General features: G+C 54.2%; 1 protein-coding gene across 1 annotated transcript; it reads right to left on the bottom strand.

The window, feature by feature from the left end:
- Nucleotides 1-1,972: 1,972 nt before the first annotated feature.
- On the bottom strand, nt 1,973-10,408 carry FEZF1 (FEZ family zinc finger 1). The gene is made up of 5 exons (XM_083462479.1): nt 8,073-10,408; nt 6,521-7,810; nt 6,221-6,355; nt 5,224-5,356; nt 1,973-3,846 (listed from the first exon to the last, which is right to left on the bottom strand). The coding sequence occupies exons 2-5, from the start codon at nt 7,421-7,423 to the stop codon at nt 3,542-3,544; spliced, it is 1,476 nt and encodes a 491-aa protein (XP_083318605.1). The 5' UTR covers nt 7,424-7,810; nt 8,073-10,408; the 3' UTR covers nt 1,973-3,541.
- Nucleotides 10,409-13,720: the final 3,312 nt, after the last annotated feature.

The following is a 13,720-nucleotide window of genomic DNA, read 5'->3' as shown; positions in this document are numbered from 1 at the left end:
TGTCAAGACGAAGCGGCGCTAATGACTCTAATGACGTCGGGCGCCATCGAGGGTGATTAGAATCAATAAGAGCTTCGCCTTCGACGGCATGCGAATCACACCGATTATGCTCCCTATTATTTTGCACATTGCTCTTTTCCGGGGTGAAGAGGAAGCGTCTTCTCTCTTTTTTAAGGGCTTCAAAAAACAAAATCTGAGCCCCACGTCGGGCAAAAGATTCTTGCATTGCAGGGGGTTGGACTAGATGACTCCGGGGGTCCCTTTCACTCTACAGTTCTGTGATTTTCTATGAAAACTTGGTCTAGATACACACACACACGCAGGCACTTGCCTATATATAACCCCTAGCCAGTGGCGTAGCGTGGGTTGTCAGCACCCGGGGCAAGGCAAGTAATTTGTGCCCCCTAACCCGTGGATTTGCGCCCCCTAACCCTAACCCCCAGATGTTGCGCCCGGTGCGCCCGGCCCCCCCCCTGCACCCCCCACGCTACGCCACTGCCCCTAGCTGAAAGAAAGCGGGAGACTCCGGGGAACACAAAACGTCAAGGACGCCCCCGCAACCCAAGGCCTGCATTGGCCACGGGTGAAAGGCCGCCTAGCCCCACCGAGACCCCGCCCCCAGTTGCCCTAGGGCGCTACCCTCCCCCCCTTTGCCTTTTCTCTCTCTTCCTTTTGGCCTTTGATTTGCTCTCTTGCCACTCGCTTCGCCAGACGTATTTTAGCCGTCTGCCTCCCGTCCTATATGCCCTCCTATTCCAGAATACACCGGGCGCTACTTAAAAATATATAGTAACAAGAATTATAATAGATCCACACCAGCGGACTGGTTCTGACCCTCGCAATGCTCTCTGGCTTGTTTCTTGGCTGCCAAAAACCTTCTAAGCTCTCGACCGTCGTGAGAAAAGGAAACGCTGCCTCCTGATTTCCCCGTTGCTGGCTGCATTTAATGGGAGGGGCGGCTCCTGGGAATTATAGTCTAGCCCATGGGTAAGCAAACTAAGGCCCGGGGGCCGGATCCGGCCCAATCGCCTTCTCAATCCGGCCCGCGGACGGTCTGGGAACCAGTGTCTTTTTACATGAGTAGAATGTGTCCTTTTATTTAAAATGCATCTCTGGGTTATTTGTGGGGTATAGGAATTCGTTCATTTTATTTATTTTTCCAAAATATAGTCCAGCCCCCCACAAAGTCTGAGGGACAGTGGACCGGCCCCCTGCTGAAAAAGTTTGCTGACCCCTGGTTAGCCCTCCCTGCGCCCAAGGTCCCAGGACCCTTGATAATCTACAGTTCCCAGCACCAATCGGAGGAAGCTATGCGCTTTAAACGCGCGGCGTGCCGGCCACCCACAGTCTTCGCCGCCTCCTTTGGCGACCCCAAGTCATCCGGAATGGATCCAGAGGGTGCGAGAGTGGGAGCCCTCGGTGGGCTCTTTCGCCCCATTTGCCGGGCCCAGGTTGAGGCCGAGGGAGGGGTTCTCCCAGGCCTGCCTGACCTGCAGTCGCCAGGAGGTGGAGGAGATCAGGGAAGCCGTCCTCGGACTGCGCGCTATGGCGCACGCTTCCTTCTCGCCTTTCTGTCAACAGGAGCGGAGGAGGGACGCGCGCTCTGGCTGAGGGACGCGCGCTCTGGCTGGCCGCGAATCATCTCGAGTCGCTGAGCTTTGATCAATCCGAACTAATTACCCCCGAGTCTTAATTAAAGTCTTTAGCAGTTGGATCAGCGCTTTGGCAAGCGGACAGGAAGGAGCGCTTGGCAGTTCGACGACACTCGTGTCGGGCGGAGCCTCGCAAGCAAAGGGCGGCGGCCGGGAGGCCTCGCAGCTCCGACGGCGAGGCCAAGCGACTCCCCTGGCGCCGATCCACGACCCGTTCTCTCCCTCCCCGCCACCTCGAGTCGCCAAGAGCCAACGCACTCTGCTTGAAAGGGGCGCTTCGCCCGTTTATTTGCCACCAGATCCACCAAGTCTTTTTTTTTTTTTTGGCACGTGCAATAATAATAATAATAATAATTCTTTTAAAAATACAACCGGGAATTTCAGATCCGTACAAAACTGAAGCCAACCCCGTCCCCGTTCACAAGAGATCACGAAGGTCGAGGAGAGGAGAGTTGGCGATGGTTGGGGATGAGACACAAGGGAGGGAGAAGGAGGAGTAGGAGGGAGAAGACCGTCGGGGAAAGGGGGAAAATCGAGAATCCGAGATTCAGCCAGCCGGCAAAGTCAATCGACACATTTCTTTTTCGGGGAGGAGGGGACGGGGTTATTCTATATACAGCGACCGAATTCGAGGGATGAATATCGAGGGTTGTCAGAGCCCAAAATAACACACTGTTGGATGTCGGGGAACAAGAGATCGTCTTGGGGACGCATCCCTTCAAGGATGAGACCTTCCGTGCCAAAGGAGGGGTCTGCTATATTTTAAAAGGCGTCTCTCTCTCTCTCATACACGCACACAGTTAGACGAGCCACACTCTGAATTAAGGTGACACACACGACCGTGGAGCTGAGCTCAAGTGGGGTGACGCTTTCCGGACCGTCGAGGGGCCGTCCTTGCAGTGCAGAGCCACCGCTGAACTTTAAAGAGACGCCGGTTCCGTTTTCTACAGCGGGGCGGGAAGGCGACTCTTTGCTAAGGGGAGATCCCCGCTGGAAGGCCGCTACCACTTTGGGAAGGACGCAGATCTCTTCCCAAGAAAGGTCAGTCGCGCTCCCGGGGCACCGCAGATGGGTGGGACTGGGGCCTTGCGGCAAGGACAGGAGGGCCTGCGACGTAAGTCAGCGTCCCTTCAGCTAGAAAACCCTTGCCACCGGTTGCTGAACCCGAGCTTAGAATATATATTTGGATAACCTTAGGCAGGGAATCCTGCATTTAAATACCCGGGACCTAACAGCCGCTGAATAAAGCGCCGGGCGCGCTGAAGTTTGAAATGGCGCACGTCGAAGGTGGCATTTGAAAAGGGAGCGCCCCCTCCCGCTGTTTTCGGTGGGGCAGGGTACTTAGAAGGACTCCTTTGAGCAAGGGATACCCCAGAGTTTGGGATGTGGGGGCGACGCTTTAAAATCTCTCTCACACTCTCTCACACACAAGAGACACCAATTGGGCGCTGCAAGAAATTCTGGAGCGAATGGAAGTCCTTTAAAAGGAAGGGGCCTTTTCAAAAAAGGACAGGGGACTTTCATAGCAAAAGGGGGTCTCTTCCCCGCACCCCTCTTGGAGGTGAGCACCTGGCAACTCTAGGCAGACTTCCCGGCCGGGTCTCGACCCAGCTTTTTCAATAAATATACGCCCGAAGTAACGTTTCATTAGTCCTGGTTTTCTCAAAACCAGCTCCCCGGCTCACGCGGGGAGACGCGAGTCTTTCTTTCCCCGACTGTCGGGGGCAGAGAGAAAAAACAACCCAAAGCAATTTCCTTGTCTCTCTATCTTTCTCCAGCAGTCCCAGAGGGGAAGAAAAACCCGACGGCTTTCTCTGGAGGGAGCGCGGGAGAAGCGCGGACCGCCGTCGAAGTGCATGCAGAAGAAGGGCGGACGGCGGCGGTGCGCCTCACGGGCGGTGAAGCAGCATTGGCTGCGGCGGCGGCGGCTGCAGTTCTGGCTCGACGGCGCTTCGCGAGGGAGCCACGCTCGAGCCGCCGCTGCCGTTGGTGTCGTGCAGTTTGCGGACGTGCTTCTTGAGGTCAAAGTTCCTGCAGAAGCCTTTGCCGCAGGTGGGGCAGGTGAAGGGCTTGGTGTCGTTGTGGGTGTGCATGTGGAAAGTCAAGTTGTACACCTGGTGGAAGGCTTTGTTGCAGATATTGCACTTAAACTGCTTCTCGCCGCTGTGCGTCAGTTTGTGGTTCTTGTAGTTTCCTGTTTGGTGGGGGGGGGGGACACAAACAACAGGGCGAGGCGCTCAGTGAGGCACGTGGGGAGACCCTCTCCCGCCCCCCAAGCACACACAGCCCAAGCGCGCGCACACCCACACCCACACACCCCGCTTCAAACAAAAAAAAACCCCAAAAAACCAACAACACAAAACTAGCTCGGGTTAACTTCTTCGGTTGGCATTCCCGAGTCCATTCCGTCGAAAGAATTCAAATTCTTTTTAGTTTTTTCTACTTTAAAACAAGAACGAAACGAGCAATGGAACAAAAAACCACACACGCAAACAGACAGACACCAAAATCCAAAGAAACTGAAATCTTGGGACGCTCCTGGGTAGCCGATTTGTGTGCCCAGATCCAAAACGCCGCTTATTTGGACAAAATTCCGTGAACTGACTTCCAGACTGACCTTCAGGAACCGGGGTACTCCAAATAATAAAGCGGTTTAAATCCCTTTCCTCTCCTTCTCCCTCATCCAAAATAAAATCGTTAGCCAGCGAAATCAAACCGCTTTGGGGTGGATTAAATTAGGACTGGAATAACCCACAATGCGGTACTAAACAAAATCTACGAATTTTATTTTTAAAGATTTTCTTCACAAATAAATATTTAAGATGGGAATGAAGCGGAACCATCTTAATCCGAAGCGGTGCGTTGTGGATCCGGGTTTTCCTTTTGCAATTTGCATCTACAAACAGAACCGTGCAGAGTATTCGGAGTTTACGCTCATAAGACTCCGGTTAACACTTGCAAGCCTATAGTTCGTTTATTTGGAAATAAGTGCCGTCGGGCTCGACTGGGTTACTCCCAGGTAAGAGTGCAAGACATCGCTGCCTTGGGTTTCAATAATATACGCGCCGCCTCACAAGTAAGTCCCACTGGGTTCAGGAAATTGCGGCCTTATTTCTAAGCAAGCCCACGGAAATCAGTGGCACTTATTTCCGCATAAACCTGCACAAACTAAGTTGTTAATCCCAATTATCCTCACAATAATTGCAATCGATCTCGCGTTTTTAAATCCACACTAACGCTTTGCCCCTCACCCCAATTAAACAGAAGTGGCCATCTCAGAAAAACAACAATTGGAGAAGCTAAATAGATATCTCTCTCTCTCTATCTTTTGCTCCTGGTTTTGTATAACAGCGGGGATCCTCCGTTCGTCTTCCCGCAACGTAACTCTCCGAGCTCACACAAACAATAATGCTTGCGTAACATTTTAGACACGCTTAAAAAATATCCGTTTGATATCCGTTTTAATTTTTTTTTTAGCATATTCGTTTTGAACATCGGACGCGGGAGGAAAAAAGGGTGTGTGTGCGCGCGCGCTGAAACAACAACGACACCATCGAATGCAGAGTCGTACCTTTTTGGTGAAACCCTTTCCCGCAAAACTCGCAGACAAAAGGTTTGTAGCCCGCGTGGATCCGCGTATGCGTGTTCAGCGTGGAGCTCCGGTTAAACGCTTTCCCGCACTGGTTGCATTTATGAGGCTTCTCCTGTATTTTATTTTTTAAAAATTTTAAGGAGAGACAAACGCAATCAAAAGCCAGTCCGTTTTGCAGCTTCTCTCCAAGCGGGGCACAATCCTGGCTCTCTTTTCCCCCACCCCCCAGGACAGCAAGAACTGGGGAGGAAGGTGCTGTTTTCGCTTGGATAGAAGATCAGCTTCCTTTGCTACCGGAGAGGGCCTCGTCCTGTTAAGTTTAAACTCTGGCGGCGAGCGCCCCTCAAGTCTGTTGGAGACTCGCGCGGGGTTGCGGGGAGGGAGAATACCGAAGCTGGAACTCGGAGCCTAATCGCGCTTGGTGGGATGTGAGTTTAGTCGGGCTTACTTCCGAGGAAGCGCATTTCAGGATGGCGGCCCTAGTGAAATAAACAGCCGACGGAGTGAGAGGCAGTAGTGGGGGAAAGGGAGGGAAGGGAAATGTGGAGAGGTGGCTGTCTAGGGGACATTTACCAATTGTAAATGTCCCCTATTGTTGGGGAAGGGGGGAAAGAAAAAAAGACTAGTATTTCTTCCCCCCTCCCCCCCTCTCTCTCTCTCTCACACACACACACACACACACACACGACGAACAGCTAGCTTTCCAGTTACTGCCTCCAGAAAACAAACATTCCGCACGTCGAGGAGGCAGAACAGTCTAACTCAGACAGAGGGTCGAGAGAGTCAGATGCTGGCCAGTTCGACGGACCAGGGACGGGAAGGGAGGAGGCTTGCAGAGCCACGGCGCGGAGCCGTCGAGTGGGAGCCGCGCGTGGCTGTTGGCTTTGTACGCGGCGGTCGGGAAATCCGCGCGTTTGCTGGGCGCAGAGCGGAGGGAGAGCGAACGAGCAAGCAATCACGCGCGGTCGGTCGGTACCTGGGTGTGGATGATCTTGTGGCGACAGAGTGTGCTGGCCTGGCGAAAGCCTTTGCCGCAGACCTTGCAGACAAAGGGCCGGGCTCCCGTGTGCACCGGCATGTGGCGCGTGAGGTTGTAGTGCGCGTTGAAGACCTTGAAGGGGGAAGGGGAGGGGTCAGAAAGTGAAAGCAGAAAGAGACAAGAAACGCGATTAGAAAGGGTGCGCGAGAAAGCCAGCGCAGCAGCCGCAGCAAACAGCAGCCTCGACGGCCGCCTTGGCGGATCGGATTTGGGAGAGGGGATGGATCCGGCACTTGCCTTGCCGCAGACCTCGCAGGTGAAGACTTTGGGCTTGGCGCTGGGCGAGCCGCGGCTGAAGTCCGCCCCGACGTTCTTGAAGGGCAGCTTGTCGGTGGCCAGAAGGTGCGCGGCGGCGGCGGCAGCTGCGGCGGCGGCTGCGGCTGCCGCGCTGTGCAGCTGGGCGTGCGCCAAATCCTTGAAGGCCGGCGTCGGGTATTTGTCGGGGCCGGGCGGCAACACGTGCAGCTTGTTCCTCTCCGCCAGGTAGGCCTTGGGCGCCGTCGGGGCGTGCAAGGCGGCGGGAGAGGAGGCGTGCAGCGGCGAGCCTAGGAAATAGGACGCCACTGGGTGGAGGCTGAGGCCCGACGGCGGCGGCGGTTGCGGCGGCTCGGTGGCGCGGCTGAAGTAGCCCAGGGTGCCCAGGGCGTGGAAGGAGGAATGGTTGACCACGCGGGGCCGGACAAGCTTGTAGTGCTGTTGCAGGGGCTGCAGGTCCCCCGACGGCGGCTTGAGGCTCAGCGCGCAGCTCAAAGACGCCGCCGACGAGGAAGAAGAGGGGGAGGGCGGCAGCGGCGGGTCCATCGGGGGCTTCCTGGGCTCCGAGCCCGCCTTGGCTAAGGGCTCGTAGGCCAGCGGCACGAAAGGGATCATGCAAGGGATGGAAGATGCCAGGCTGAGCGCCGCCTCCGCCTGTTGCTGCTGCGGCTTGACGTGCTGCTCGGCGCTTTTGGGGCCCCCTCCTTGCAAGAAGTGGGGCAGCAGCGGCAGGGCTTTGGGCTCCGGGGCCGTCCGGGCCATGATGCGCTCGATTGAGAATGCCAAAGGCTTGGAGGCACTCAACATGTTGGCTCGAGGAGCGGCCAGGCTCTTGGCAGCCGTCGGGGGGTGCTGCTGCTGTGGCGGCTGGCCGCTATTGTTCATGGCTGGCCGCTCGCTTGCCTGGGCGCCTCTCCAGCTGCCTTTGCCCCTCCGCAGCCCGCTCACTGAGCCGAGCCGACGGAGCCCCGCGCGGCTGCTGCCACCCGCGACGCCTCGTCCTCCGATGCCCACACCAAGCCCACCGCCGCCGTCGCCCTCGCCGTTTCGCTCGCCGTCTGGACCGCCGACAGCTGCCTCTCCATCTCGACGGCCGGCGGCGGCACCAGCCTGCGCATCCCGACGGACTCGTGCCGGCCCATCGCCGCCTCTGCGCGCCTTTGGCGGGGGACGGTCGCCCCTGTCTGCTCCTCCTCGCCTCTCTCCCTCGTTTTCTCTCTCAATGGAAAGTGTTGGGTCAATAGCAGCAGCCACGATCCCGCCAATCGTTAACTTCCAAGAGGAGAAGGTAAACTAGATAATTGCTCAATTCGCTTCCAACAGGCATTAGGAGGAGAAGGGGGGGGGGGGAGAGGAAAGTGGAACCCCCTTCCCTCCCCGCTCCCAAGATCAGGAGGCTACTTTCCATTGGCGCCCGATCCTCCTCCGCCTCCTCCCCCCGCCCAGAGGGAAGGAGGTGGCTCTCCCCTCCCCCTCCGCCTCTGGGTCTCCCCCTCCTTCTCCTCTCCCCTCCTATTATTCCCAGTCTCCTTACCTTACACAGGCTTCAGAGGCCTCCAGATCAATGGTCTTGTTTGCCTTTAAATGACATCATCTTTTCCTTTATAATCATAAAAGGAAAGACAATTCGCGGCGTGACCTCTAAATCAGGGAAATTGGGGGGCCACGGCGATGGGCTTCTCTCGGACAAAGGAGGGGTAGCTGCGCTGCCTGCTTGTCAGTTTCAGCCCAGGCCGACATCCCCGCGCTGTGCACCTGGGCGCCGTCTTGGCTGCTCTGCTTCTGCCCCGGGTCTGCTGCTTCTTTCCTCCCTCCCTCCCTCCCCTCCTTTCTCGGTGCCACTTCGGAGGTAGTCCTTTGGACGCCTGGCCTTTTGACAAACGCGCCGCCCTTCCCAAGAAACAAAAACGCTTCGCTTTCCCGAGGAAAAGCGCGGGGCTGTCGGCGGCGGCTGCAGCTCCGAGCGGGTGTTAGACGGGGCGTCCCAGTGTAGACGGGCAAGCCGGATGCAAAGGAGGAAGCCGTCGGGGAGACCCAGGTTTCCAGAGCGTTGAGGATGATGGCCTCGCCCAAGACCAAACTTTCAATAGCTATTCAAGCAAGGGCGACCCCAACCACTGCAAATTGGGGGTGGGGAGAGACAGACGGCAAAATGCCCAGCGCGAAAACCAGAGGTCAGCTCTCCCAGCGAGAACTCGGGAGGCTACAGTGAGAGATCACATTGAAATCAACGAGGAAGAGGTGGTTCCCCCACCGCCGTCGATTTTGATGGCTCCAGATTGCTCACCCAGCGAGTAAGGGAATTTCTGGAGTCATTTCCCCCATCTCACCTCAGACTGGGCTTTCAGTCCAACCTGCTTTCTAGAGGCTGCTTAGCAACACAGCCTCGCTGTGCTCTAAATAGCGAGGTGTTCCTTCAAAGGAACCTTTCGGAGCTTTTGGTACTTTTCAGAGCTCCCGGGAACAAACTAGCGTTTAGCTTTAAACCAGTTTCATTAACCAAACAGAAACCACGCGGATTCTCTTAGGTTTAAAAGAGAAACAGATCCCGGTTCTCTCGCTTGTGAGTTGCCGGCTGAATGGCGGGAGCGAGCGAGGCTTTGCCGTCGGAAGACAGCCTCCACCCTTCAAATTTGGAACGAGCCCAAGGAAGTGAATTGCAGGGCTATTACAGGGCCGTTTCGGGGCAAATTGGTTTGGAGCCTCTCCGCTTTCAGATGACCCACTAATTAACGACAAATCTCTCTTTCGGTCCCCGGGGCCAAGGGCTATGTAAACAGGCCGGGGAAGGCGCGGGCGTGGATTTCCTCCGCCGAGAGGACGCAAACGGGCAGCAGAATGCGGGGTTGGCTTGTGTATTAAATCCAATGTTTCCTAATAGCTTCACAGCACCCTCAGCACAAAGGAATGAATTAAGAAAAGAAAAGAAAAAACACCCACCGATTGTACTGGACAAAAAAACAAAATCAATCAATCAAACAAACAAACCACCAACATATATTATTACAAACGCTCCAAAAACGACCGCGACGCATTAAGCTTTGTAACTCAAGTGGGACTAGAGAGGCGTGGAATATTTCTTTCCTTTCCACATACCCGTCCCATGCCCACCGCGAGTGGCTGGTCCCGTGCCCCACAGGAGAAATGCCGTAAAGCTCTTTGCGGGTGCTTCTCTTTTAAGGGCATTTGGGATAAGAATTCTGTGTATTCATTCCTTCCTTTATTGCATGCCTACCCCACCCTTTTTCGTCAAGGAGCTCGAGGGGGCGCACACGGTTCGCCCCCTCCTCATTCCATCCCCACAACTAGAATATACGCGACCAGCGTCGTCAGGCTGGCCTCTTAAATACATCACGGCAGAATCACCCTCCCTAGCATTTAATGGGACTCGTGGGCAGCTCTGCGTTAGCTGGGATACGTCGAAAGACCGTGCAGATCTAACGAGACGCGGCAAGCCCTTTCCCTCCGACGCCCAATGAGTCCTGCATTTACTCCCTTCCAGCGGGGAGGTGGGGGTTTTCTCCCTCGGAGCCCTTCCCCACAGCAGATGGGTTGGCGCAAAAGTTCTCTCCCCCGAGGGAAGCTCAGGTTCCCGTCCCTCGGCCCCCGAGGCAGACGCCAGACGGGCGCAGTTGTGGCGCGAGGGGGCAAACCAGGCTGGTTTCAGCGTACAGGTGAACCGGCTCACCTGGGCGACAAGGAAACATTTTGGTCACTTATCTTCCTCCTATTATATTTAATCTGTTTATTATTTAATAAAAATATCTTATCTGCCCGACTCCCCATTTACTTCTGGGGCACCTCGCCGCGTCCTCCATCAATCCCGCGCCGTCGAATTTTAAAGGGAATGGATTTGGCCCCTCGCCTCCTCGGCTGGGAACTATTTCAGGCGAAGCTTTCGCTTCCTTAGCGCCTCAACAGCTGGCTCGCTCCTGGTCTTTCTGAGATCGACTTTTCTCTGACATGTGTTTGGGAGGAGGCGAAACGACACGCCGCGTCGTCGCTGGAGCGTAGGAAACCGGGTCCCAAAGCGGCAATTACTGGCTCTGCCGTTAAGACAACGCCGGACTGAGGAGGAGTTTGGGCAATCTAGCGCCGGATTCTGGTTTTACAGTGAAAAGAAAGAGTGTGAGAGAGAAAGAGCCAGAGAGTAAAAAGAACAGACTAGGCTGAAATGGAAAGTGTCACCGGGAAGGGAAAAGATCTCCCTTTCCAAGCCGAATTCACGCCACAATGCAGCGTTACTTCGGAATGCTTCTCCGAAGCACTTCTGCCCTTGAAATTCTCCAAAGTTAGGCAACAGCCCTAAATGCATAAACTTGGGAGGAAGACCCTCCTGGAAGCAGATGGGACTGCAAGTGCGTAGGATCGCTCTGCGCAAGTGCGCAGAATTCCAGTCACGCGTGGTCATCCTAAACTGGTTGATTGAAAAGGAAATCCTCTTGAGTTCCGTAAGAACTTGGCAGTATAGAATTGCAGCTGGATCGTAGGCAAGTTTGTGTAGAAGTTCATGCCCATCATGTCCAGCCCTGTTGGCTCTCAACCTAAAGAACCGCAGCTTTCTGCATCGGAGGAAGCGAAACCTGTCATCTTATATATGCCTTTGGTTTTTCAAGGCACCACAACTATAAAATGTCTCCATCCTAACTAAGCTTGTTTCCTCGGAAGATAGGTCTGCCAGAGCCAGTGGATTAGCTGCGCGCAAACTCGCGCGCTGGCTCACCAGTCAATCCGTTTGCTCTCTTAGCCTAAAGCCGGCTCTTTACTGTATCTCGAAGTACGTGCCCATTGCCCAGAGTCTTGAGTCTGACTTATCAGCGAGGATGTGAGGTGCGGACGTTTTAAAGAGCGACCCGGTCACCACCAGTAACATCGATCCTTACAGTTTTGCTAGAGACTCCGGAAAGAAAAGTAGCGCCAGATTCTACCAGAAACGGCCCAGAGAAGGATTGCTTGGCAATGTGCCCTCTACCCAAGCCGAAACCAGGAGCGGGTCGCTTCTCCTGGGCAGGCAAATCAGGCGAACTCCCAAATCTTCTTCCAAGGGAAGGAAGAAACGAGGGAGGAAGACCGGAAGCCTAGGCCAGGGATGCTTAAGGTCGCAGAAAAACCCTACCCGTTTCAGGGAGAGAATAATTCAGGCGCCATCTGCACTAGACATTTAAATCAGTATCATACCCCTCTAAACAATCAGAGTTTGCCACGAAAAATCCTTGGAACTCTAGTTCCTTAAGCATGCTGAGAGTTGTCAGGAGACTCCTATTCCCGTTTCCTAGGGTGCTTTAACATCTCTCTCGCTAGGAAATTCTGGGAATTGTAGTTCTGGGAGGGGACTGCCGCACAACTTTCAGCACCCTTAAGGAACTACAATTCCCAGAATTCTTGCGGGGAAGCCGTAGCAGTTTAAAGCTGTATGATAATGCTTTAAATGTCTAGTGCAGAATGGGCCCGTGTTAAAGCGACTCTTTTAGGAGACGGAAGGGATGATTTCAGACTAAAGCGATCTACTTTTTTAATTTTAAAACAGAAAGCTAGAACTGCCCAGATCCACCAAGTGGAGTTTGGTGCAAAAGACATACACTTAACAGAGATTCCCAAACTGTGGCCATTGGCTAGGCTTGCCATACCTCAGGAAAATTCCTGAGATGTCCTAGTTTTCGGGTGTAAAAAATGGCGTCAGGGGAAAATTTTGCCGAATTGGCAAAATGTCAGGAAAATCCCGATGGAAAAAACAGCGCAAGCAGCTCCAAAGGCATAATATCACTATTTTTTTGTTTGTTCCCAAAAATAAAAGCTCAACAATGTCGGTGGTTTCCTTAAAGAAGCTCAAGAAATTTACTTTTTGAAATATGGCAACCTACCATTGGAACACGAGACAAGCTTCACTCAGGACATGCCTGTGAATTTAGGGTCGAAGACAGTATTGCATTTTATTGTATTACAGTTTGGAGTCTGTAATTAACTGCAATGTATAAGAAACTGAAGAAGCACGGACAATGCAAAATCGCACAGCATGTAACAGAGCGCATTGCCGCGGCTGCTACAACAGGCAGAAAGGTCCGTCAAGACCCCCCAGCAATTTTCAAGTGGTCTGTGGGGCAGAAAGGTCTGGGAACCCCTGACTTCGAATGAAAGAAGCCTGAACGTCGGAATTCGTTCTGAGTACTAGAACTGAATTGAACTTCCAGCCCTTCAACACACCCAAATACAGCCTTTGTTATCCCCCCCCCTGCGCCTTTCTAAATTACGTATCTTATGTAACCTGGAGGGGGAGAGAAGAGGAAAGCAGCTTTATCTGCGCTCCACGTACAGACCGAGTCCAGCCAGATTGACTCCGAAATAAGCCCCAGTGAGCACAACGGGTCTCACCCAGAACTAACATTGCATGGTTCCACGGAAGTTGTGTCTCGCTTTACGCCGTCTCTCTCTCTCTCTCTCTCTCTCTCTCCTGCTTTTCTTGCTCACTTACATTTACTTGTGGTCGAAGCCCTCTCCCTCTGGGCTTTCCATTAGCAGGCAAACGCATCGCAACCTCAGGGCAATATCTGAACCCAGAGGCGATTAGATCGCCAATATCACCAAAGGCACGAGCTTCGCGCCGCTTCCCATCGCGGGCAGCTGGGAATCCGAAGGAGCGCGCCCCGTCGAGTCGGAAGGGCCGCTTTCTGCCCAGGGTGTGGGCGAGACCTCGCCTTCCGCCGGGGTAACCTGAACTTGACATCTACGCTTCTGGTGAAGGATCGCATAACCGCCTTTTCCCCACTTGGTGGGGGCATTCCCCCCCCCCATTGCTAAAGACAGCGCGGATAGCGGTTAGAGCGCCGGGGAGAGCAGGGTTCAAATCCCTACTCGCCAGGAAGCTCACTGGGTGACCTTGGGCCAGTGTCTCAGCCTAACCTACCACAAAGGGTTGTTGTGGAGAGCGGGACAATCCTGTACGCCAACTCGAGGAAAGGTGGGATAGAAATGCCGTCAATAAAAACTATTAAAATGGCCCGCCAGATGTTTTGGGACTACAACTCCCATAATCCCTGACCACTGGTCCTGTTAACTAGGGATGATGGGATTTGTAGTCCCAAAGCATCTGGAGGACCGTGTTTGCCTATGCCTGAAATAGCGGACGTTTCTAGGATTTGTGGAACCCCAGATGTGAGGCAAAGGGGCAAGGCCCCATTCTCATTT

The sequence above is a fragment of the Podarcis liolepis genome (genome assembly GCF_965112155.1).
Source record: "Podarcis liolepis genome assembly, chromosome: 10".
Lineage (NCBI taxonomy): Eukaryota > Metazoa > Chordata > Lepidosauria > Squamata > Lacertidae > Podarcis > Podarcis liolepis.
This window is presented reverse-complemented; position numbering and strand designations above follow the sequence as displayed.